This window comes from Aphis gossypii, chromosome 2 (assembly GCF_020184175.1).
Source record: "Aphis gossypii isolate Hap1 chromosome 2, ASM2018417v2, whole genome shotgun sequence".
In the NCBI taxonomy this organism is placed as follows: domain Eukaryota; kingdom Metazoa; phylum Arthropoda; class Insecta; order Hemiptera; family Aphididae; genus Aphis; species Aphis gossypii.
This window is the reverse complement of record NC_065531.1, coordinates 54,742,457-54,769,929: the sequence shown is the minus strand read 5'-3', so window position 1 is coordinate 54,769,929 and position 27,473 is coordinate 54,742,457. Positions and strand designations below refer to the sequence as shown.

The 27,473-nt window shown below is 30.3% G+C and overlaps 1 protein-coding gene across 4 annotated transcripts in view; it reads left to right on the top strand.

Annotated features, from left to right (window-relative positions):
• LOC114129000 (AF4/FMR2 family member lilli) overlaps positions 1 to 26,745 on the top strand; it is a 142,021-nt gene extending 115,276 nt beyond the window's left edge. For all 4 annotated transcript variants that reach the window (XM_050201653.1, XM_050201652.1, XM_027993617.2 and 1 more), the window contains 16 exons: positions 230 to 699; positions 9,953 to 10,088; positions 10,220 to 10,273; positions 10,365 to 10,485; positions 17,766 to 17,967; positions 18,294 to 18,363; positions 18,476 to 18,579; positions 18,699 to 18,951; positions 20,116 to 21,575; positions 21,663 to 21,909; positions 22,700 to 22,863; positions 22,930 to 23,127; positions 23,209 to 23,322; positions 23,393 to 23,489; positions 23,552 to 23,807; positions 23,885 to 26,745. In XM_050201653.1, coding sequence (XP_050057610.1) covers positions 230 to 699; positions 9,953 to 10,088; positions 10,220 to 10,273; positions 10,365 to 10,485; positions 17,766 to 17,967; positions 18,294 to 18,363; positions 18,476 to 18,579; positions 18,699 to 18,951; positions 20,116 to 21,575; positions 21,663 to 21,909; positions 22,700 to 22,863; positions 22,930 to 23,127; positions 23,209 to 23,322; positions 23,393 to 23,489; positions 23,552 to 23,807; positions 23,885 to 24,018 — 4,080 coding nt within the window. In that variant the 3' untranslated portion in view covers positions 24,019 to 26,745. The remainder of the gene's footprint in view (positions 1 to 229; positions 700 to 9,952; positions 10,089 to 10,219; positions 10,274 to 10,364; positions 10,486 to 17,765; positions 17,968 to 18,293; positions 18,364 to 18,475; positions 18,580 to 18,698; positions 18,952 to 20,115; positions 21,576 to 21,662; positions 21,910 to 22,699; positions 22,864 to 22,929; positions 23,128 to 23,208; positions 23,323 to 23,392; positions 23,490 to 23,551; positions 23,808 to 23,884) is intronic.
• The last annotated feature ends 728 nt before the right edge of the window (positions 26,746 to 27,473 follow it).

The following is a 27,473-nucleotide window of genomic DNA, read 5'->3' as shown; positions in this document are numbered from 1 at the left end:
AATTGTAGTTGCGCCCCTCTTGTTACGTCTCGGGGTTCGGGGTTTACGGAGTGGTGTTAGGGGGGATAGAGGTGATCAGGCTGTATAATACCTATATCGTGTAAAAGCCACAGTAAATAGTAGTAGTAATTGTAGTAGTGGTGGTAATGGTAATGTTATAATAACGTTCCCACCACCACCTCGTCCTCCTACCACGTTCTAATTCTTTCGTTTCCACCGCGTGTTCCAGGTGGACGACGCAAACGACGACGAACAGAGCCAGCTGATCCAGAGTCAGTTGGGTTCGTTCGACGACGCCAAACCGTACTTGGACCTGGTGTTCAGCTGCGGTATCACCGGCATGCCGCCGAGTCCCGCCCCTCCGCCACCGCCATCATCGTCACTGTCCGTCGCCGGAATGATGCAGCACCACCACTCGTCGACATCGTCGTATCCCTCCTCGTCGTCTGCAGCCGTCTCCGCAGCATCGGTCAAGTCACACCATCACGCCACCGCCGCCGCTGTGATCGGTCAACAACAGTCGTCATCCAGAAGATCCGTATCGCCCGCGTCCGGCGGCGGATCACAGGCACCCGCTATCGCGGCGTCCTTCAAGAAACCAACTATCACGTCGCACGCCATGGCTAGGTCGTCATCTGGGGGCGGCAGTAGCGGTTCCTCTTCGTCGACGCACTTTCAGCCTCCAGCCAATCCGCCTAGGTACGTACCGCAACCGTAGTATAATATTGCAACCAGCTAGTGGTTAAAATACTTAAATTGAAGAAAAAATAATAAGAAATAGATGCAAAAGTATGAAACAAATTTGCACACTTGAAGATTTAAATTTCTTATTGATTATAGGATGTGAAAGGGTATACTAAAATGTATTTTAAAAAAGAAGGGGAACTACATTTCCCAACAGTACAAGCGTTATAATTTACAATGTTTTGTGTAATAGGTGTCACGGCCACCGTAGCTGTGACGCGTAAATACAGCTCTTTAACTTTTTCATCTGGTAGGGATTTTTGATTAATTAATCAAAAAGCAAAAAATACCACCGTCAAAACGAACTACGCGTTCCAACTAATAGTTTATTCAATCCCACACGGGCTTACAGAATCGGTTAGGTTAATTCCGTTTTTAATTAAACTATTGTATCTGCGAAATTAATTGCACGTACATGCAAAATATGAATATAACATTATTAAATCGTATCTTATTTTGTTTGTTCCGTTTTAACGTTTTCATCGGTTTTTACTATTTAGTACCTACACGACCGTCATCGCCGTAACGGTGCGTTTCTAACGTTTCTTATTATCGAACACAATTACGATTTTTGAGCGGTACTCTACGTCTCGTTCCGTTTAGGTGGTGTTTTGTGTGTGTGTGTATGTATGACGGTGGGGAGGATAATATGATGGTGGTATTGGTATTTCAACTGTTACACTATATCCGTTGCGTGGAAAGACCAAAAAGGCTCCATTTGATGATTTTGTAGAATCCGCGTTTCTCCTTCCCCGGTTGTAATGAAAGTTTTTTGCCAGTCTAATAGTTCACATTAATGATGTTTCTGACGTTGTTGCACCAATAGATTATGGCGTTATCATTTTAAATCAGATCCATTCAACTGACTTATTAGAAAACATTTAAACGTAGATTCACGTATAACGAATGTATTGTACATGTTCTTTAGTATGCATTTATGATTTAATTTAATTATTTTATTAATTAGATTGTTAGTCATTTCTTTTTTCGTAAAACGTATGTAATTTAATTCATGTCTAAACATTATCATTTATCATACTATATTAAAAAACAAGTCTCATCTTTCGCAATGATATCGTATGACATTCAAATTATTGTTGTTTTGGTACATTTCAAATGTTCGATATCTTATTTTTATTATATACACTCTCATTTTATTTTTAAGTTTCAAACTTTAAAAAAATATTGAAACACCAGCTAACGTTGCGTAAATAACTTTTAATTATTAAGATAATTTGCTTATTATTTATAAGTAATTTTAGTTATAACTTATAAACCTAATTTTAAATAAAGTTAATCTTTTACTGTTTTGTTCTTAACCACAGTAAATATAATAATAAAAATGTATAGAAGTCAGATGAGATTTTTTGTTATTTTAAAATAGTATCTTTCACTACATAATGAATAATGAATAATAATGATATAAAATTGTTGTAACTCATATGGTATTCTTCAAGATTTCATGCGTAAAATCTTGAAGAATACCATACAATTTTTTTGATAATTCGTGGTGTTTAATTTTTTTTATTAATTTAAATTATTTAAATATTTAATTTTCATTGACTTCGATATTATTATAAATGGACTATGACCATTTTACGTAATTGTTGTCAGGAATATTTTATAGTTTGATAATATATTATACACATTTAATAATTTAAATTGAATAGGATCTCAAATTGAAAAAAATAATTTATTTTCAATATACAAATCTATATGGTATATTATAATTATTAATACGGATGATTGATCAAATAGTAATTATTAGCTATAAATTGAGAATGATATGTTTGAAGTGTATACGTAATTAATGCTTTTTAGAAAATGAATATTATGTATAAGTTAACCTAGTTTTGTAAAATTTAATCTTAGTTAGGTATTTTGGTATACCTATTATAATAAACTATTTTGCAACTAGGTTATTTAAATATATCATTATACTTAATGTGAACATTAATTATTGTAAATATTTAAATACCAAACTTATAGATAATAATGCAGTAGGAAAATACTTATAATTTTACCTATTTTTAAAATTTAAAATTTATTCATCGAGGTTAAATTAAAACTACCTGTGTGTTGTGTCGTAATAGGTTTAATGTATTCTAATATTTATCAATTTTCATTAGACAATAATAGATTTATTGTTATTTCATGCATATATTATAATTGTATTTTTCTTATTACTATGCACATATTATTATCAATCTATATTAATAGTTAATGGCCTAATGGCATTTTAATATTATCCGTTGTTTTACTATTGCTCTGATTATTTTTAGTTCAAATTGCATCAAGGTAGAAAGCCTTATCTCGGGGAGTGGGCTGAACGATTTCAATGTTAATTAAATTTCTAAATTCCGATCACTAATCGCCTTAACATATTATAATAGGTAGTACAATTTTAATAATACACCACACTTGCTAGATTACAAAACTTTGATTGTACTCAATTATACTTCATGACGCTAACCATCGATTCTTTAAATTTAAACATTTCTTTACAATTGCGGATTACTATAAATTCAGCATCATCGAATAAAGAGGGAAAAAGTAGGAAATCACTCAAGCGGTTTACGAGACTTAGTAGTTTGATATTATATAATATGTATAATATAAATAGAAAAACGAATGAAGAGGACGAAAATCACCCGAGAATTGCCGTATAGAATAGGTGAGTGAATGTTTCAAACTAAAAGTCGTTTAAAGTACCGAGTACAAAACTATTGATAAATCTGAAAGGTGGATGATGCTGCTCTACTTTGTAGTAGGTAGTAGTTTTATAACGAAATAATGTGTATATTCGACACGGGATAAGGGGATAAAAGTGTCCAAATAATAATTTAAAAAGAGGAAATATTATTTTTACCGAATGAAAAAAGTGTACAATCAATAAGCAGAAAAATGTTTTTCTTCCACTGCTGATAAATGGGAGGGAGCAATTTTCATGTCTGAATAAGACAAACGACAACGTGTTTTAAGTAGATACATCGATTGTTTTATAACGCCGTTTGTTTCGAACCCCTCTCTCATACCGTGCATGAACGCCTTTTGGTTATCAACGTTTTGCATTCATCGTATTAATATTATTATTGTTATTATATCGCGTAGATAAAATTAAACACATAACTTAGATCAACCTAATAGATCGGTTTCTAAAAAATATGTATATATTTTAGGCATTATATAAGAATAACATGTATTATTATTAACGTATAATATTTATATTAATAATATAAAGATATTATATCAATAATTATCATAAAAATGTATGAATTTCATAAACTTTTTTAATTATTTAATTCTTTATTTTATATTTTATAAAGCTATTATTAAATGGTATAAATCTTAGCGGTTAATGTCATTTGCGGTTCAAACGATGTTTTTTAGTTATTTATATTAATATTTTTGAAGAAACCTATTTTATTTCACCAATACGCGGACAAGATTGGGTCGTAATGTATTCTCATATAATATTAGGATATCGATGATGGTGTTGTACACTATGTGTGCTATTGGCAATCATTGAAATCTGATATTCGTCTCACGCGAAAGACAACCACGACAGCAAACACAGAAACATCGCCTGCGATAAGGACGTGTCGATACCATGAGCGTTATAAATATTGTGTGTGCGAGTATGAAACAGCTGAGCGGTGTCGTCGATCACGTGTGAGTACGTGTGGTGCGAGCGTGACGTCATATCATATGTATTTTAGCTTCGACAAATTTCCTTTCAAACAACATTCACACAAAATGAAATCGGTATTCTACATTTATTTTATGCTTGCGGTCAGTGGACATTTTATGTACACGATTTACGTATAGCGTCACTTTGCAATAAGTGGTATTATTTTAACTTACACATTAAGTTAGGTATAATATAATATATAATAGTAAATAATTGATTTCTATAGAACTATAGGTATACCTACGGGACGTAAACGAGTAATATGCAATAGTTGTATTGTATACCTATTACCTATTTTACATTTTAACTACATTATGTAGATTCTAAATGATAGGTTCTTATCACTTATGACTTATGAGTTATGATGATGTTAGTAGTGATACTTAAATGCTTTATGCCTGTATTGAAATAAAAAAACCATCATTCAAACGCTGCCGATTGATTTTAGTCTCATATTAAGAAAAAGGAGGAAGAAAAAAAATATCTTCTAAACAATTAACGTATCTGTATTGACCATCGACGTCATCATCATTCAAACAATTAAGTTGATTTATCTTTTGGAATGAAATTCGTTTTGTAATATGGTACCATACTACATTTTTCGACGTCACCTTAGTGCAGCTGTTTTTATGTGGTCGAAAATTTAAAATTCTTATCAAGTGAAAGCGGTTCTTTCTGTGATTGACCACCGACTCCGCTGTTTCAGTGATAAAGACCTTGGCCCGGTTGTGGTCTATATTCTATACTGATATGGTGACATAGTGGTTATTCAAGTAATTATAGTCGACATTTTATTGTCTTGCTTTAAAAAAAAATATTTAAAAAAAAAAAATTTAATTACTTCCTCATGTCTTACGCATTTGGTACTATGTATAAAACGACACGTGTGTGTAGTTACCACGGTTACTTTTCAATAGGAATTAATATAGGATCGTCAAACTTAGTGCTTTTTCTCGTGGTCTCAATGGCTATTGGATAATAAAATGACTACCTAAATACAGATATTTGACGAAGGTGATTACGACTTAAAAGAATGATCATTGATAATATTGATTGTTATCTTTAGTATTAACAATTAACTAACTTAATTAACTTATAAAGTTTATGTAGAGAAAGAATATTTTCAATTGCTATATTATTATACCTAGTTGTGTTTAGTTTTTTATTTATTATCTTACCTTCGTGTCACTTTGTAATTACTAAGTATTGTTATTATTATGCAGGTATAATTCGTATACCAGACTGCAAGTATCGTAATTACACTGAAAACTAACATTTTATTTGATAAAAAAAAATAGTTCCTAACAATACTTGCACTATAAATTATCTTTTTTAGTTTTTAATTATTTTTTAAAACTTTATTAAATTTTAATCACGTAATAACTAAATTTTTATCCAGTTATTATAGCTGCTTTTATACATAAAGAAAACTATTTTTTATTTTAATGGTAAGTATTAATCAATTTTCAAGTGGATGTTTTTTCTTGTAAATAACGAGTTTTAGAATTTAATTTTATTCAGTTCGTCTAATAAAACATAAATTTAATTTCGTAAGTCACGCGCACCCGTTTTGCATTAAAGGAAAAATCGTATATAATATAGTGTCTCGAGAAAAGTTTTTTCTCGTTACCGGTTTTCAAAAGTTTGCAATAATTATGCATAATATATATCATATATATATTTGCTTCTTCTCTCTTGCTCGGTACAACATATACATTACAATTCATCCGATCGATTTTTAAACAATTACCCGCACACGAATATTATGCAACAACATAATAATAACCGCAAAACAGCTGTTTTTGTGATATATATATATAATATTTTATATACATTACTTCCTCCTATGCTAGAGAATGGACGTATGCAGTCATATAACGATAGGTATTACGTGTACGGTGTATATATACTCAATACTCATTGACTAATACGCGTTATGTTGTATAGTCGTCATATATAATATGATATATCATATAGACCGGGGGTCACCAATACTAATTTCTTTGGGGGTTCGTTTTTAAGCACACTAAACTTCCTTCTGTTCAAAACACTTTTGCCAATTTTTGTTATATACTAACAATTAATAAAAAAATACACATTTTATTTATACAAATTTAAAGTGTTATTTAAAAACTATATCATATTATATTTTATGATTACGCGACCATCAGTCCGTAAAAATGTGTCCATGGTCCGTCAGTTGGTGATCTCTGGTACATAGATTATAGATCATAGAAAATAGATTAAAATTGTTTATAGTTTATATGATTAGCCATTAGCAGATGTATAATAATTTCTGTTTGCTTCAAACAATTCAAACACTCAGTGTTAATGTATTATTACAAAAAAGTAATTTGATAGCCATCGTAGTGGAATCAAAAACAGAAAATTAAAAAAAAATTAGACGAAGACAAGTTGATAGTTTGTTGTGTAAAGGGGTTGCAATTTTTTCTGACGCATGTTATTCGTTGATCGAAGTTGCATAACGTTGTGTTCATTCCTGCAACTATATCACAGGTATTATTGTAGGGACTTTTTAAATTCTAACAGCATAATATTATAAATATAATATTATTATATATCAGCGGTTCTCAAACTGTGGTACGCGAAAGACTACATGGTAGTACACGTAATGCCAAATGGTGATGGAACGGAAAATTAAAAATAAATATTCGATTCTGATCTCATTGAAAATTTGTTATTTAATTCATATTTTATTTTAAAAAACTAATGAATAAAAACAATTATATTGTAGTATTTTACTGCCATATTATTTAAAACAAATGAATTTAACTAAAAAGTAAAGTATTTAATTGTACAATTTGGATCGTTCTATTTTTAGTAATTAGTGGTACGTGACTGATTAATAATACACCTAAGTATGGTACGCAAAAAAAAAGTTTGAGAACCGCTGTTATATATTATATCATCGTGTCTTAAACACGCATATGATATCGTATATAATTAATTTCTGAGTAAACATTTATTGAAGAGTAAAAAAAAAAAAAAAATGGCTCGAGTACGTACTTAATAAAATTACTGTATTTATATAATATTTATTGACGTTATATTTTGAGAATGTGTGAAGTGTAACGTCATGTTCAATGTTCGCGTATGTTATTATTTACACAGCAGTCTATTAATTTATTATTCTGTATGCATTCGTAATAATAATAATTCGGCTCACAAGATCCGGCACGTTTTCAAAAAATAACCTAGTAAACGGATGTTTTAATCGATTTTTTTTTTTATTGAATAGTGTCTATAGCGGTTGTACTAAATAAAAGATTAAAGTAATCTAAAGAGACTATAATATAACTTAAAATTGGGTAGTCGAATTAATTTTTATCGTATTCGTTTTACTATAACTCGTAATTTTATATCCCGTTTGACCTCTAAATAGGGTATATTACATTGTGCATCTATCCCAAGGGTAACATTAATTTTTCCATGCAAATGTGTGTGTTGTACGTTCTATACGTGCAATATAATATATTATTTATCCTAAAACCAAATAGGTATTCTATTTTATTCTAACAAAGAACAAGTTACTGTGTTTTATATAACAACTACTTACTACTAGGAAATTCGTTCTACGTTGGAATTCAAATTTAATTTTATCAAACTTTCTACGTTATAGTGACTATTTATACTCAAATATAATTAAAAGTTTTTTTTTTATTACATAGCTTTTTTTTAAGATCGGTTACAGTGATTGAATATTTTAAGTTTTAACTTTAATATTGCAATACATACTTACTATGATAAGCCCGAATGTGTTTTATTAAACCGTTGAGTATGTTATATGCAAATATTATATACAGGTGACATATTAAAATAATTGTAAAATTCTTAGTACTATTTTTAGTTAAAAGGTAAAATTCGAGTATTTGATTCTTCAGTACCTAGTTCAAAATCCTTTTAGTTAGAAACTACCACGTCATTGACTATGTATTATTGATAAATGATTTTGAAATTATTATATTATTTTTTTTAATGTCAAATGTTTGTTTACTACATTACTGTAATTATCTTATTTGTTATTGATATGTAATATCTATACTGGGTATTAAATAATTATAATTTATGATGAAATTACCATTATTCTTGCCAAAAAAGATGCGATATGTTTTGATAATTCACGTGGTAGGATGACAGTTTATTTTGAATTGTGCTATTAAATATGTAAAATGCGCAAAAAATTAGTTCAAGGCTAAGAAAAATATTTTCTATTACAGTTCTATTACTTCAGTTTAATAAATATTATTATTAGCCTAAAAAGGTAATAGTTAATAAATTGTATGTGAGTTTTACAAAACACACTCAGGGTTGATTTTGAATTAAACACTATAGGCAGTGAATACCCGATTAATTGATAAACAGTTTCGCTAATTCAATAAATTCAATGCAATTTCGTTAAAAAAAATTTAGAAATAACAAACAGTAATTTTTTTTAACATTCGTAATGATAAGTAGGTATGGCAAATGTATATTGGTTTTGTGCAGTGTACTAATTAAAACGCAAAAAAGTTTTTATTTACAAGTAAATTTAACCGATTTAATATATTATATTTATATTGTGACGCGTGTATGTCTATATTCGAACACAATTCGAGTTCCGTAGTACAAACGAATTTAGTGATTAACATTTATTTTTATTTATGCGAGAAGCATTAATAAATACGAACGCCAAAATCACCCAGAGAAGAGCCTCCTTTTAAACTGTACCTATAGTGACACCGGCGTAACCTCGAACGGTTGCCAAATATCGTTTTAAAAAATTATCGCTTATTTAGGACAAAACAAGGTTGTCTGCCGGTCGGTTATTAGTTTGAATACTTGCGAACATATTCGAACGATATCTGTGAAATAAATCGTCAAATGGATTATAATGTCTGTATACATGTCGCATTCGCCTATTAAATACATACTATTCGAATAAAATCGTCGGTTGCGTTGTGCGGTTGTTAAACACGCGGAATAATGGTCTAATTAAAATTTTTGTTATGTTTCTTTGTATAATGTATTATTATATCGAAATTGGATTACAAAAATTATGAGGATGCTTAAATTTAGTTAGCTGTGGATAGTTTTCAAAAAAGTTTTATATCACTTTACCCATCTTTCGCTCAATCGTGCAACTATCTGTATTGTATATAACTACAAATGTGTACGTCATGCTTCGGAATATCTGAGAACCCAAATTAAGTGATGCCCAAGCATCTAAAGATTAAAGCATCTTCTGCTTATGAAAAATTAATAATGACAGCGTTTTTTGTACGAATTTAACTCATCGTTTGCGACGACCTTCGGTAGGACTGTTTGGTAAAAAATCCAATTCATACGTATCTTACAGTTGTATATTATATTTATGTGTCGTATTTTATGGTTAACATGAGTTAATGTTATTGCACTTAAATGTAACATTACATATAGTTGAAATCTATCGTCACCTTTTTAAAAAAAGAAAACATGTTATAGAACAGTAATTATACTGGATTTTCGTTTATTTTACAGAAGCAGTAACTTTTTGAAACCCGGTGAAATGAAGCCACCCTACTCGTCGATGAGCCGATCAACGAGCAGCAGCATGAGAAGTAGCCATTCTTCACACCACAGGCCCACACATAAACCCAACCTTGCCATATCAAATGTAAAGAATCTAAATCAGTTTACATAGCCTTACGTCCTATCTTATATGCAATGCGGTTCATCTCTTCTCGCATATTTGACTATGTCGTAGCAAATATTATAATTTATAATATACATTTTTTATTTTTGCAGAGTCATAATTCAAACGATACCAACACGCCTAGCACGATCGAAGACATTCTAAACGTGAGTAATTGTGTTTTATGCAATATTATTCTATTAAGTACCTACGTCATTCAGGATCGTCTTACATGATTTCTATTCGTTATGATTATAGGAAATGACAGTAGGTCTTCCGCTCGTGTCGGACATAGCTGAAACGCCAAGGGTCTCGATCGTCGATTCCAAGTACACCGCCGATGGAAAGATAGAACCGCAACAAAGGATGAGCCCCAAAGGTACATACTCATAATATAGTTTAAAAGCTTACATATTTATTCGCTATCTGTCTCTGCCTACCAAAATAGGGGTGGCGTCATTATGTTTCTCTATAATAGTTACAACACTTACAATCATACTGCTATACGAGTATACACGTACATAAATTTTTTCATAAAAACCCTAAGGGTTTAAACGCTAATTGAAATGAACACTCCGACGAAATGGATACTGTGCACTTTGCGTAATTCTATAATTATTTCGATATCTGTTGGACACGGGTTACACTCCTTTTCGTCGTATTCTCGATAAAACTTAGCGTTTCTGACAAATCATTCCTGAGTAATATAATCATCGTATAGACTCTTCCCATGTTATTACTTTTGTGTTTTATGATCGATCGATTATTATTATAACATCGTTAAAATGTATTACACGTGCAAGACTTGCAATTATTCCCGTTACCGCTATTCAATCCTCGTTCGTTGGATACCACTCGTCAAACATTGTCGTTATCATTTGGAGTGCGTGATACCTACGGTGCCAGCTTTTTGTATCAATATAATAATAATAATATTGCTATTAAACCCAATCCACATAATTCTTTGTACACGCAAACAACAGATAACAATATAATTTACTTGAATTTAACTGACAACTGTGTTTGTTATATAGGATATTTCAAGGATTTATTATCATTGTCATCCACATTATATTATATTCCAATATTCCATCTTATATAAATGATAAATTCCACTGGTGTTTACCGAAACCCTTCTTATCAAATTTTGGTTGTAAAATATTTGTAGTATCAGTGTATCACTGATGATTAATTTTCAACTCTTATATAATACGCTTATGTGGTTTTTATTTTAAACGTGATGAACTAAAATAATAATAAAATAAAATATCGTGTGTAATGTGTGTGTATCATTATTTTAACTGTTATATACGGACACTTTTCATCGGTAACCATGCGTCGCGGTGTTAAGTGACTAAAAATTGTTATTATTTTTTTAAATTTTTCGTCAAAAAAGACGTGATTTAGTAGTTAGGATTGTAGTATACATTTTCTGATTTCTACTGTGTGGTAAGACCTAAATTTTTTTTGTTTTTTTTTTCGCCAACGTTAACACACGCACTCATACGTCCACATACTACATTATATTAATAGACTTGCGTAAGGTGTATCCTGTGGTGGGTGTCCATCATGTGACCCCCTCATCTCCCTTCATAAGGTTATATACAGCGCCACTGTCGTCATTATCACCACATTGACCTACCTGACGCATTTTCGCTTTAGCCCACGTCACTGCTGTTCCGTTGCATTTTATTAATTTCATTTCTCATATTTTATTTCTGTATAAATTATTTGATTTTTATTTTGTTTATAATTTATATTTTCTTAATTACAATTTTAATCTTATTAATCGAACAAAATATTTTAACTATCGAAACTAATTATTAAACAAAGTTTAAATTAACCAATTCATACGAACAAAACAGTTCTTATTTTGTGAGTGTAATTGTATTACATTTTTCCTTACAATCTTAGTATTTCAATATTATTATAGTATTCAGTATAATATTTTATTATTCCTCCTGTGTTTCTATTAAAAGTATGTCATCTCAGTCACCCAGTTTTTGTGGATAATGTATTTCACTGTGAACTGTACGATATGTTATTATTTATTATTGTTGGATATTGAATTTTGAAAATTCCCTTCGTTCGTCTTGACCTTTACGATAAGGGCTTTGTAATTTGTTCAAAAACACGCGTTTACTTTAGCTGATAAGTGTTACGGGTTTTGGTATGGGATTGTTGATAAAACATAATAAGGAGCGTTGTTCCGTTAAAACCCACAAAATATGTGTGTAGTGTGCTCAAAAAAAGAAAATTTTAGATTTCAAAGAAAAAAGTAAGTCTTCAAATAAATCTGTCTTGCTCAATTCGTCGGGGAAGAAGTGTATACGAGTATAATACGTATATATGCAATATATAATAGTTGAGGCACATGTTTTTATGTTAACGGCAGAGAAATTTCCCTTGATGCGCATATACGTATATTTATTTATATACATGTATATAAGTACTTGTTATATTACTATTTGAGAATTTCGTTTGTTTTTCTTAATATTGATTTTTTTTTACTCTAAACCAATTATTAGTTGCTGCCTCTTCAAATAACATTAGTGTTTATTATATTTCTACGTGTACTGTGTAGTGTGTACAGTAATTATTGTAATAATGTTGTTATAATAATACATTGCTGTATACCTTATGTATAAAAACTCTTCGGATCGTTGTTGGTCGCGGTCCCAATTTAATTTTCAAAAATATTACTTATGAATATGGTCTTCTGCTTCCGAATTACCGTCTATAGAATTTTCTACATTTTTTCTATATTTATTATGATTTATAAAAAGAAATAGGTCAAATTGTCGTCAAACTATACGTATATAAACATTGTTAGGTAGATTACTTTAGTATGGGTGTGGAAGGATGGTGATGGCGGTAGTCGTAAAATAGTCACCGTCGTTAAAATATTTAAATTTTCTTTTTCCTCGGAAAAATACGCCATAACTAAATAAAATAAGGAATTCTCTGCGCCGTCTCTGACAGTGTCCTGTCACCGGTAACGATACTTTGTCGCGAGGGGTCGCTTACGAAGTACGCACCTTTGCAATATGCTATTTTTATTATATTATTATTTTTTCGTATAATGGGCGCCCTCTGTGAATGTAATAAAATATCAACGTCGCCACGTGTAGTGTGTTCGTAGATCGTTTGCGACGGCTAGGCGCAGTGGGCTGTCCCTTTGCCGGGTTGGCGTCACCTCCTCTCGTCCAGTAATTATTTCTTTCAACAAGAATTATGTATAATAATATTGTACCAACCGTTCGCCCTTGTGCTGTGTTTATTCCTTGCTTATACGACGCGTTTTTATCGTCATGATTTTTAAACGCCGATAATGTGATATAGTGATTTCGTCTCCGCTGATCTATATTATATTCATTCTCGTTCTATCGGGTACGTCTCGATTATACGGGTATCTTAAGAGTGATTACTGATTGCGGTTTATACCGTACTCTTTTCCGGAACATTCATCCCGTCGTCTTTTCGTACATGTTTAATTAATGATCGTATACCATTGCCCATAACCGTACACGCTGACCCGCGATTTTATGATAAAAATATACCACCCCGATCACGAAGATGAACGCTTAATATTTTAATCTGCAGACTATACACTAACGACAAAATTCTACTTACATTTACCTTAATTGGAGTCCATTGAGTATCGTTTGTTTTTGGTCAAATTCTTAAAATAGTTATCTCTATGTATTATATAGACGGAACGAGTTGCCAAAATAATAATATAATTCCTTCGCCTCTCCTTTGTGCATAATAAACGTGACGTTTTCTCACATTTAATTTCGCTGTAATGCTGGTGATATTACATTTTTTTTTATTATTATTTTGGTCGTCGAGTAAAATATTGTGCGTGTGCCAATGTTCTTAGATAGCTTCTCTCTCTGTTGTCTTGAAAAAAATACCATTTAAAGGATTAAACCCAAAGATATATAATGATATTAAGATATTGAATGTCATGTGCATTCAATGTTTTGTTGATAATAATAATGTGACGTATAAATGACGTAAAATTACGCGTTTCTATTTTTTTCTCAAGGTTAGAGTATTTCTTTTAAATATTATCTTATCGCTGTTTTCAACCTTTTTAAATACACCATTTTACCAATAAAATCGATGAACGTAATGTGTTTGGGAGAGTTCCTTAATATGTGTTTGTAATGTGTAAACGTTTTATTACTTGACCGGTAACATTGACAAATATTTATAGTTTTATAAAATGTAATTTGAAATATTATACAAAAGATCGCTCAAATACATGTATTTATCATTCGTTTTAATGCATTGCAATTTATTGTAACAAACTTGTTGCATAAATCCAAATGTATCTACCAAAACTTATAAATATCGATAATTTTATTAATGACACGATAACATATAAATACTACTAACGTAAAGAATATATAAATAGAACCACATGTATTGATGTGCCAAGTATAAAATATTGTAATCCAGATTTCTACTTACTATATGGTAACATAATATGCATATAGATGACATAACATAGATACATATACAAATGATTACCTTTAGGGGCTTAGGAATATAGAAGAGCCTATTTAAATTGAAATATCATATTCGTCTCAGTTGCTCATGTTTTTGAAATACTTATAATTATTATAATAATTATAATTTTTGACTATATTAATTTTTAATTATTTTTGAATTAATTCCTAAAAAACATAGCAATTTAATTTAAGCATATAATATATTAATATATATTATGCAAATTTGAATTAATTTTATTGTAGAATTTTGCATGACGTTATAATAAATTCGTATAATGACACATTTCATAAGAATTTAATGAAGGTAAAACCTGAATATTATTCACAAATGACAATGAATTGTTAAACTTCAGATATCACAAGTTTTTAATGTATGTGTACAAAACAAAAAAAACAACAGACAATAATACACTCACTCACACACACACACACACACACACACACAAAGTACATAAATTATATACCTGATACACACTAGTATACAACTACTGACAATTCAGTTACTAATGTATTATAATAATTAAGGCAAGTATTATACTTGAGAGTTGTTGAATATTGTGTCGATGACTCAGAAATAAGTGGTATTTTAATCCAAATTATTTAATGTTTTATAATAAATACTGTCTAGCGTCGAAAAGATATTAGTTGTGATATTGATGTTGCAAGTCTTACGTTGCCGAGATTTTCGGTTGAATAACTATATTTTGATGAAATACATTCAAGCAGTATATAATATTATGTACAATGCAATTTATACTTAACATTATCTTCGTAAATATATTTTAAATATAGATTATCTACTTATAAATACTATGATAATATATAGTTCTATCAGTTCGGTGTCAACCATCACTATGTAAGGACATACATACACGAAACACATGGTGTTCTCCTACTAATGAAATGTTTATTTAGTTGTATTGCCTTAATCATTGTCTTTATACAAACATTTTTACAGAATTCAATCTTCAAATAACCTTTTCTAATCGTGCTTACATTTAGAACGTTAAAATAAAAATAACGATTTTTTTGTCTCAAAATTATAAATATTGATATTTGCGGCTTCTGAAAATTAATCATTAAACCACCATTTAATTATATTGCAATTATTGCATTCTGATGCAAACTATTTTCAGCGTATCGGATTAATTTATGTATAATAAATAATAATTGTTCAATACTTACTAACTAAATTGCATTATTGCTGTAGCTTTATGTTACACTACTGCGCTGTAGGACAATTTTGTATGTTAGTCTACCATGTTTTGTTACAGTATTATTTTTAGAAGTTTCATAAAAATTATATAAATTTTTATTCTTAATCGGAGTGTTGACTTCTACATTTTTCGACCCTTTAGCCAACGTTTCGCGAATTGTCCTATAAAATGTTAGTTAAACTATACGTTGTAATCAAATGTTTTAAATGTTATAATCTTATAAACTATAGTTTTTTACAATACGGACTTAATCATGTGGTGACATTATTTTATTTTTAGTCTAAGAGATTATGTTTAATAATTTTCGAGTGTTAATTACTAATTTATTAGGTACTTATTAAATTAACCTTTTATCGAAAATACGACAATAGTTAATTTATGCTTTGAATTAAAATTAATTTAGGTGTTTGTCTATTTGGCCGGACGCGACGGCCTTTCTATTAATGTACGGTATAATATATCTGTTTCTCTCAGCTATGAATGGCCGTACTAATGTAAAACGTATGAGTGCCGTACTAAATAAATTCGATAATAAAAATTTAACCTGATTAAAATTATTGTGTCGACAATCCTTTTTCATAATTGTTGTGCTTATTTAATATTTAATAGCCATTAATAAATCACCAAAATCAAGTGATTTTATAACGTATACAATATACATTATACCTTAATATAGTCAAGTTATAACTTACAATTTACCATTCTTTAGATTATCTACTTAATATATTCTATAATTTTATTTTGAAGAATTAGTATTTTATTATCGTGTATCACTGTATCAGGTATCTACTTATGTTTATAATACAATAAAGAAATGTTCTCTGTAGGTCGATGGGTCTTGGGTGATAATAAAGTGTAATAGGTAGTCGAAATTAATTTCACACTTAATACACCATAGTATGAATGTGTGATATAAATTTACAATGGTCAATAAATACATTACAGTCAAGTAAAGGTAACTGACTTGAATGGAAACACGTCCTATTGTAAGCAGTTTTTAGATTTGTGGTTGCCATGCACATTCATTAATGTCTCCGGGAGTATTCGCAACCCTTCTGCCCCACTACTCCCTGACGGGTGTTCCGCGGTGCACTATAAACGGAAATCATGTGGCATATTTTTAGGTTTTTTACTTTCCGTGGACTAAATAACATATCTCGCCTCGATTCCGGGTTACAATAATTTCATAAAAATCGGTGGGGGACGAGTATTTCGATTCGTTTTTATGTGCGTGTGCGTCTTGTAGACATTGCAGCTGCAGTTGTCGATGGACAAAAAAAAATTTAACACAAAAACCAGATGCTTGTGTTTTTGTTTTCTCGTATAATTTTATGTACGTGTATACGTGCCTGTAGTCTAGTAGAAAACTCGTAGCAACCAACAGGTAATATATTGAAATAAAAAAATTTGGCGGTTCCCGCGCGAATTTCTCACTATGTATAAATATTTAAATCTCACGGGGTGTGACGGCATACTTCTTCAGTCTACCCTAGATACATCGCTATTATTATTATTATTATTATTATTATGAATACAATGCGTAATATATGACGAGCTTAATGTGTATTATTATATATACTAACCCCCCGACTTTAATCGATCCCTTTTTTTCTCCCACTCATCAACTGTTCCCCACGATATTTATTTTTTCGAACCGTTTGCTTGCACCGGTTTATTATTAAAAATATACACGACGGGATTTTGTAGTGGGGTAGTGCGTGTAGTTGTAATAGTGGTAGTAGGTAGTCGTCGTCGATCGTCGTGCTGCAGTTGTATTGTGTTGTAAAAGAGGGTCGTCGCCGCGACGTGCGTGCTCGGTGATTCACATGGCCGCCGCAGCCGTAGCCGTCATTGCGCCGGTTACATTTATTGTCGTATAATTTTATTAGACGTCATAAAATATGATTGTGTGTCCGTTTTAGACGCATCCGAGAGCTTGAAAAAAATGCTCGGTGAACCCAAACAACTGTTTGCGGATCCCGTACATAGAAATCAGCAGCCTTCGTCGCACGGCGTTTCGCCAGACGCCGCTGCTTCGGTCTCCGCTGCAGCAGCAGCAGCCGCAGCGGCCGTGCCCATGGACGCCAAACCATCGGGGCCGTACAACCATTCGCTGTTTGCATCGTGAGTATAATTAAAATCATTATACATATCAGATTTAATGATAATATATTTGTTTATACTAAATTATTTGAAGTGAGTAATAGGTCTGACATATACATGTAATAATTTTTAATTTATATTTGTTAAAATTGTTTACTATTTTACTTAAGTTCATTTTATACATATTTTTTAAATTTTTTCTGACTGATTAAACTTTTTAAATTTATAATATGGTCGTTTCGGTGTAGACAATTATTTATCATTTATTCGGTTGTTAATCTTTGAGATATGAATGATGTTATTGTTAACTTTCAACACTAAGGGATGTTTTTGTTTCATTGTTGCAGGTACATGGTCAAACCGTCGGTAAGAGGATCCAACATTATGCCGCAACCGCAGCAGACGCAACTGATGCAGGTAGGTCGAAACGCAGTTGGATATTTTTCCGTCCGCTCTAATCCCTTTCACTTCTTCGTGGTGGGGGTGGCATTTTTTTCATCGATTTACCTAAAATGTATCGTTGATGCAGGAATCGCAACAGTTATCGTTATCACCGACCACTGACAAGATCCGCCGGAGCTCTACGTCGACTAACGTCATATCGTCGGACACAACCAACTGCAATTCCGCCAAGTGAGTTGTGTAGTGTGTATTACAGTAATACTATTATACAACTGTGGTGTACTTTCATTCGCCCAAGTTCACGTTTTGAGATTTTATAATATGTACTTACAACCTCGGCGTGTGCGTAGGGCCGACAAGACCAGTAGTGATATGTCCGTGGACGAGGACAGTTCGTCCAGCGAGGAAGGTGAGAAGGACAGCAGTTCAGATAGTAGCTGCAGTGATAGCGAGAGCAACGACGAAAACAAGGAAACAATTCCGCCCGCTGCCGTTTCACCACCTCCGCAAGAGGAACAGGAAGAAGAACCCAAGTGGTATCTGAAAAACTTTTTGAAAAAGAGTACGCCCGATACGAACAACACGACCAGGACGTCACAACAGGTGAGAATTGTTGCTGTGTTTTCCTCAATATTAAGGTCGATCAATTTATGACCCGTTGTAATTCTCTAATTCGGTGTATGAGCTTTTCATTGATAATTAGTATGCTCTCGTGGGTACAACCCATACAATGACATTTGTTGTCAACGTGAACACAATTCATTAGATGTTACCACGAAGCGTTTGTTGAAACAAGGCTTAAACCTAGGACAAATACTATAGTATTACAGCATTTTTATTAGAATTCATCGTTATATATTTTATTGTTCTTCTTATAATAATATTTTTTATTTCGGTCACTTCATTAATACAATCAAAAAATATTTTTTTTAATGGGATCTCCATATTGTGCAAGAGATTATGGGCATCTTTTATCTACTTCAGAAATAATCCTATAATTATTAACCTATAAATTTATCTATATTATTACTTAAATAATTTAATATGCATTAATAACACTGAAATTATAATAAAACGACATCTTCAATCGCTGTCGGGCAAAAACCTATCTTTTTAATGTTAGGTTAGGATATTGGGTGTTTTAGCTACCTTTTCTATAAGCTGATGACTGTCGAGCATGACAAAACATATTTATAAAAAAAAGTACCTAACCTAACTTGATGGTTTCAGTTTTTATTGGGGGTTGACTTTTCTGTGGTGTTACAACTGATTTCAGATTCTGCTATAAGTGTAACTACCTAACCTTATATTTGTGGACACGCTGGTCGAGAATATAATTTTTATCAAATTTTGTTTGTATGTGTTATGTAATGTGAATTAAATAAAATTATCAATGTCATAATTGTATACTATATTGTTAGATATATTAATTATTGGGTAAGTGTGATTACTCGATTTATTAAAACATCACGTCTTGACATTTATAAATACTAATAATACTTTCATTAAATTATTTTGTACATACTCTTAGGCTTGGAGTGTTCAAGATGATTTTATTTAATTTTTTAGTTATCTTACAACTCCAGTGTTGCGCTAAATGGTGTGAATTACGTTTGGTTTTTAAAACATTAAACAAAAATAATAATAATAATAAAGCTATAATAAATGTTATTTTTTTAAACTTGATTTTGTTTGATTTTTTCAAATTTATATTTATTACAAATATACATTGATTTAAATTATAAATAAAATTATTTATTTTCATAGGAGGAACCTGTTGGAATGACTGATCCTAAATCTAGTCCAAACTTTCCTACACAACGATCTGAGGTTATTGAACTTTTATCAGAAATGTCAGACACAGACTCTAATCACAGTGATAAGCAAAAAAGCCAATCTGACTCCTCATCTTCTTCATCTTCTTCATCTTCATCATCCGAAGACGAAGACGATAAAAAGAAAAAGCCTCATGATAGTAGTTGTGATAGTGATTCATCTTACAGTAGCCGTTCACATGCATCATCTAAGCCAATAACAGACTTACACAAGAAATACTCAGCATTAGCTAAGTGTGAGAAAAAGGATCTCAAAAAATCATCTGTTAAACCTGCTAAATTAGTAGAGAGAAAGTCAACACCAGTGTTATTAAAAAAAGAGGATCCAGTTGAAGAACCGGTTGTGAAAAAGAGAGGTAGAAAGAAGGGTCCGCTAAAGACTTCAAAACCTCTTCTACCATCAAAAATCAAGTCAAAACCTTTGATTTCATCAGACACAGAAGATGATGAACCGCCTAAACCAGTAAAGATAAGTGAAAAACGAAGAGGTCGACCACCAGGTAAAAAGTCAAAAGTGATATCAGCTAGCAGTGAATCAGAAGAATGGACTGATAGTAGCCGTAAAAGCAGAAAAAAGGATTCTGAAAAGAAGTCTTCTCATTCATTAAAGAAAACACCATCCTGGGAAAAAAACCAACCACTAAAACCTGTAGCTCGAGTGAGTGCTGCTCTGCGTCCACCACGTTCAATTTCAAGCAGTGCAGATTCAGACTCCTCTGATGTAGAATGTAGGCCGCCACCTATGTCAACAGCAACTGAAAGTCCACCCAAACTTGATGTTGAAGGAATCAAAGTGCAAGATAAGAAAAAGAATGATACTTTAAGGAAGCTGTTTATAACACGACGTGAAGACGGTGGTGCTAAAAGTGGTGGAAAATCCAAAGGTGGTAAAGGTGGCAAAGGTGGAGTTATTATAATTGATAACAACGAAGCAATGCGCAATGACAACGAACGTGTTATATCGCCTGTACCAGTCATTCCACAAATGCCTAAAGAACCTGAAAGCCAAAAGTCTATAAAATTATCTGTGATGTGTAAAATACCATTAAGTAAGCTGCCACCTAATTTAAATTACTTGGTGAAACCAGCAAGATCTGAGGAGCTAAGAACCTGTGCTGATTTGGCAAATACACGGCAAGATGAGAAAAAACAAAAGCATAGACATCATAAACATCATCACAAAGGCAGTCCATCACAAATCACTTCAGGATCAGAAAAATCCAAATCCAACGAATCTCCAGCTAACATTGTTCCACCTACTCAGACTCTTCTCCAACCGCCATCTTCTGATGGCTATTCCAAAGGCATGATGGATAATGTTAATGTATGGCGCAAGCCAACATCTGTATGTGCAGTAATACCAGAAGCAAAAGTTAAACCTCTTGAGCATAGGTAATTCTTATTATTTGTTGTTTTAAAATTGGTGTTAGGTATTTAATTTATTTTTATGTTATTAAAAATGTATATTTTAAATGTTAGTACTATGTCATACTTGCAACGCCCAGCTGCTACCAGTATGATTCATGGCCCTTACGAAGAATCATCTGATGATGAAGATGGTGGACCACCTCCTTTCCTTCCTTATAGTACTACTGCTGTTCAAATTATGGACCCACGGTATAAACGTTCACTGGAATTAGATCAATACTCTCCTAATGCGTCAAAAAGACGAAAATTTATCAATCCGACTGGGTCAGCAACACTAGGAAGATATGCTGCTGGAATAGTAAGTTGATTTTAATACATTGCAAATTAAATAAGAACGACAAATTAACCACTGATACTTTTCTATGTTGATCCACTGTTAACAATTCCTTTTAAGTTAAGTTCACTTGTTTTTTGGTACTTAACTTAATATGTGATGCTAGTTACTGTCCTATAAGTATATGTTAAATATTTTTTATAATATATATTTATAATATTTCTAAAGTTATTATACATGCTGTATATTATTCATTTGTAAATTGTAAGATATAAAAAATATAAACTCATAAAGCCATAACTTAAAGAATAAATGATAATAATAATACAGTGGAACTTCAATAACTCGAATCGATTGGGGAATAAAAAAAAATTTGAGTTACCAAAAATTTGACTTACAGAGAACCTCGATAACTCATTAATGTAAGACAGGGGCCTAGGCATTCTTTCGAGTTATCAAAAGTTTGACTTATAGATAGAGGTTCTTAATAACTTGTTAGTAAAGTTTTACTGTACAATATATTTTCTATACAACATATTTTTATCATTTTTTAACCAAGAATGATCATTTTTTAGTAATAGATGGTAATAGGATAAACTTTGAAATAAGTGTAACTTCAAGTGTTATAATCATTCAATCTTTATATGATATTGAAGCTTACAGCCAATTTACAATTGTTTTATATTCGTATTTATAAGTTATAAGTTTATGACTTATATATACATATATATGATTTGACTGTTATGTACAATAATGATAATTATAAAGTAAATTAGAAATATAACTTAATAATAATTACATTGTTTTCAAATAGGGTGATGGATTAATAAATGATATCTTGGTGGATCGCATGCATGAAGTTCCTGTACAACCTCCCCCCAGACAACCTTCATGGCGTATGCAATCCATGCACCACCAGTATCCTCCAAGGAAAGGATTCTTCTCATACTTTGTAACTGACTTATACCCTGAAAACAAGTAAAATCATCAGAGAAAGATTTCCCTAAATTATTTTTTACTATATTATTTATTTTTTTATTTTAGTATGCACCAAGAGGTCCCGTTAAAGGAGGCACAAGCTTTGACCAAATTAGCAGAATACGAGCCTGATCCTATTACCCAAGAAATGAAATATTTAGATGGTATACTATGTTTTGTTCTTAGTGGTCATTTGATGGAGAATGATGGGACTAGGGAAAGAGCAGTGCTCAAGATTTATAATGATACTGTTGACTTAATAAAGTAATTATAAAAAACTTGATTTTTATTTTTTTCCTTCTTGACATTATAATATATTCTTATGTTTTATTGATATTTTTACAGAGTCATTTGGTCAAAAATTTATAACTATCGTGCAGACTGTGATCACGAAGAGCTAGATGAAATATTTGAAATGGCTGATAATCCAGAAAGGGATAATAGACTGTTAATACTTTGGTAAGTACATATTCTAAGTACTTTGATTTTTTTGGTGTATAACTAATGAGTTCCTAACTATTTGTTATAGGATGAGGTGTCTTAGCTTCTTGAGATTAAAATTGTTTAAACTACTTGTATACCAAAATAGACAGAATTTCAAGACTGTTCAGCAACATTTCCTTAAGGTAAGCTTTTATATTTGTGGTATTAGCAATTATGTATGACTCTAACTTAAATTTTTTGCTAGAATGTGGGTTCAAGTCCCATTTCACCCTCTCCATCACCAGCCAGTTCTGTGGAGAGTCACTCATCAGGATACTGTAGTAGTAGCATTACACCCAGTGGTGGAGCTGTATCATCAGGGGCTGCGACAGGTGTGATTGGAGTTCCAATAGTTGTACACAATGCTATTCATTCACAACACATATTATATTGTCATTTGGCTGCAGCGCACGAAATGTGGCAGCGTGCTGATCTTTTAGTTATGCGCGGAAAACACACACGTAAGATATAATGGATTTAATTTTTTTAAATTTATTGTACGGTACTAACTAAACTGTCTACATTTTTTATCTTGTAGAATTCTTTGTTGAGATGGATCGACATTGTGGACCTCTCACATTACATAGCACTGGCCATGATCTCACACTGTATGCTCGCATTGCCATTTCTCGCATGAGATGTGAGTTTAATATAAAAAATTACCTTCCATGATATTAGATGAACACCTCGGAAGCTAAGTCATCGCATATTTAAAAAAGTACAGACCATACAGTCTTGTCGCAATTTGTCATCATCGTCTTGGGCTTCATTGTAACGAGGAATTTCATTTCTGTTTCATGCAAATCGTATATAAACTACTTATAATGTAGGTTATAACGTTATGATATATACATATATCCTGTATATAACTCATGTACAGCTACTTCTAAATCTCTTCAGTATATTCTGTATATTTTTTTTTTTTTTTTTTTAAATCATTTTAACTTTGAATTGATAAATTGTTATATTTTGACAAAAAATACTAAAAAAAAGGAAAAAAAAGTTATATTAATATATATTTATAATAAAAAAATTATGTATATGTAAATCATATATGAAAAATATTAATTAAAATTTGGTTCTGAGCAAGACTGTTAAATAACAGTCTTAAAAAGCAAATTTTGGTTTGGGTATTTAACATGGGATTTTAAATATATGATTATTATTATTTTTATGTACTACGTATATATACATTATTAATCTTGTAATCTTAATCTTTTGATGACATTAAGTTACATATTATTTTAATCTTGCAACTCTTAAAAAATGCCAAAAAAAAAAAAACAAAAAAAAAACAAAAAAATTAATTAAATAATAAACAGTATATCTGTTTTATAAATAATTATAATTTAGAAATTAATATATCTATATATATATTTTTATAACGAGTTATAAACATCTGATTAATTATGTTGTATATTAGAGGAAAATTATTTAGAGTTTGTTTTACATTATAAACAAAAAATAAATATGTAAAAGAAAAGTTGTGTAATTAAAAAAAACTATATATGTATCTAGTATATATTGTATAATTGTATATATAATATATATTAATATGTATATGTGGGAATTCATTCCTCGCTTAGTTAAATTTATCTGATTGTTGTGTCTGAGATGCTATTTTAATGCTCAGTCATACAGTCTAAGTAATAAAAGAAATAATAATTTTTTTTATTAATTTTAAGAGTTACCTTTGTGTGGAGTAAAATATGTATGTAGTAGCCAAATGTGTACAAAACGACACCAACATTTAATTATTATTATAAAAAATTTTTTGTTTTGATTTTCTGGATGAAAGACTCATATCTAGGGCATCGGTAGGGTCGATCAATTATGTTGTCGAATTTTGTCTTTTCAACACGCTATTTCGTGCAAAGGATAAAGTGGTAAATAATATTTTTTCTTCTATGATATCTAGTATATTACTCTCTCTATATATAATATAATTAAAATGATAAATGTGTATAAAAACTAATTTTTCATTCTTCCCAATCAATTTTTTTCTAAAAATTATCTTAGAATGAGCTTTGTGAGTTATTATTGATTATTAATAAATATATACAACATAATTGCAAAAACTCATATTATATTTAACACAATACATATATATTTTATAAACTTTTCAATGCTTAAATATCTAGTAGTGTTATAATTGTATTACATAACTACACGTGGTCAGGTGATCATTTTTTTTGTCAGTTTGCCAATAATTTCTGACCCGTGAATGTGACCAACAAATTCGTTCAATCGCCTTATGTTGTTTTAAAACAACGATTTAGAAAGACTTATATTAATGCCACATGTTAAAATTTATTTCATTTACATGATTAATAATTAAATTTTAATTAATATAGTCTTATCATCATTAGACTGTAACATTTTTTTTAGACAATATGTGTATAAAAATACAAAAGGATTATAAACAAAACCAAAGTCTGAGTTATATTGCCTTAAAATGTAATTGATATATGAAATACTATTATGATATTCAAAATGAAATATATTTAGTGATGTTTAAATTTAGATTTAAAATAAATAAATAATAAAAGTACTCATCTCCCTACCTATTCACCCAAAAAGATTCTAAACAAAAAATGTAGTCCCATTTTACTTTCTTTGTTGTTTTGTTAGTGTTTAATTTATTATTATTATTATTTTTTTTTTTTGTTATAATATATATTTTACAAACAGATAAACATTACCAATTTTCACATGTTTTAGTTTGTAATATTGTCATTATTGTCATTATTATTATTATTATTATTATTATAATTATTATTGTCTTTTTTTTTATTATTATTATTTTAATAATTCCGTCACGCACACAAAATGATTTAGTTGAATTATGTGTTATTAAAAAATAATTTTAATCCGAACAGTATTTTATTTTTTTTTCTCATGCGATTTAAATGCAGTAATGTTATTACTTATTACTGTACTATATTACTACTACTACTACTACTACTACTATTATTATTATTATTATTATTATTATTATTAATATTATTATTATTATTATATATTGTAAACCCTGACTGCTCGGCATAGCCTGCGCTCACGGGTCGATCCCGTTACCTTAATTTTTTTTTCCTCCTTGTCCGCTTCCTTCCCATGTTTACCATTTATTTACCCCAAGTACGGTTAACTATAACAATTGTGAAGAAAAAAAATGATTGTTAATGTAATAAAAAAAAAAAATGCAAAGGATTATTAATTATTCTTATATATAATATTATTATGTTAAGGATAGAAAAAATTATATTATCAATTAATATTTTTATGTTAAACCTATAATTTATAAAATTTTAAAATTAAAAAAAAAAAAAAAAAACTAAAACTATTTGAAAAATATATATATATAAAAAAAAAATAAATAAAATAAAATAATTTTGTGTTGTGTTTTTTTGTGATATCACTGTGACTGCCTAATTTTATTATCAAAAGTTTATCGACTTATGGTTATCAGTTATTGATTTGTTAAGTATTTCGGCAACTGTTCTGAATTCTAATTGATAACCTTTACTATCCGTCTATTCATAACTAAGTATGGGTCAAAATATGCTTGAATTCCATCAGAAATATAATTCAAGCTCTGTAGTTATTAATAAGCAGTACTTACCTTACCTACTTATACTTATTAGAGACGAAAAAATATTTTCTCTTTGTCAAGTATACAACCTCTTTTAAACAACCAAAAAATAATAGTTAAATGTCTAATATAACAGTAGGTAAGAATAATATTAATTTTATTATTACAGTATTTAATTGCTAATTTTAAACTGATCCGTGGTTTGGCATAAAGTCAATTTTATGAAATATTCGTTCCTTTATTATAATTTAACCTATTGACGTATTCTTAATCTTGTATATTAGAGCTTAGAATTATGCATAACAAAATTGGTCCGCTAACTTCATTTAGATAAGTAAAACCGCTCTCATAGTCAAATAAGTTACTAGATAGCGCTGTCCCATTCGTTTTAAGATTTTTCTTTTTTTAACTAATTGTATGTAAGCAAGCTTACTTGAACCGTTTGAAGTGATTTTTTTGTACATGACTATTGACAGTATAATACAATATAGTACAAAACCAGTGTATTATCTTTTACGTTCTGTTCTTTTATTGACTA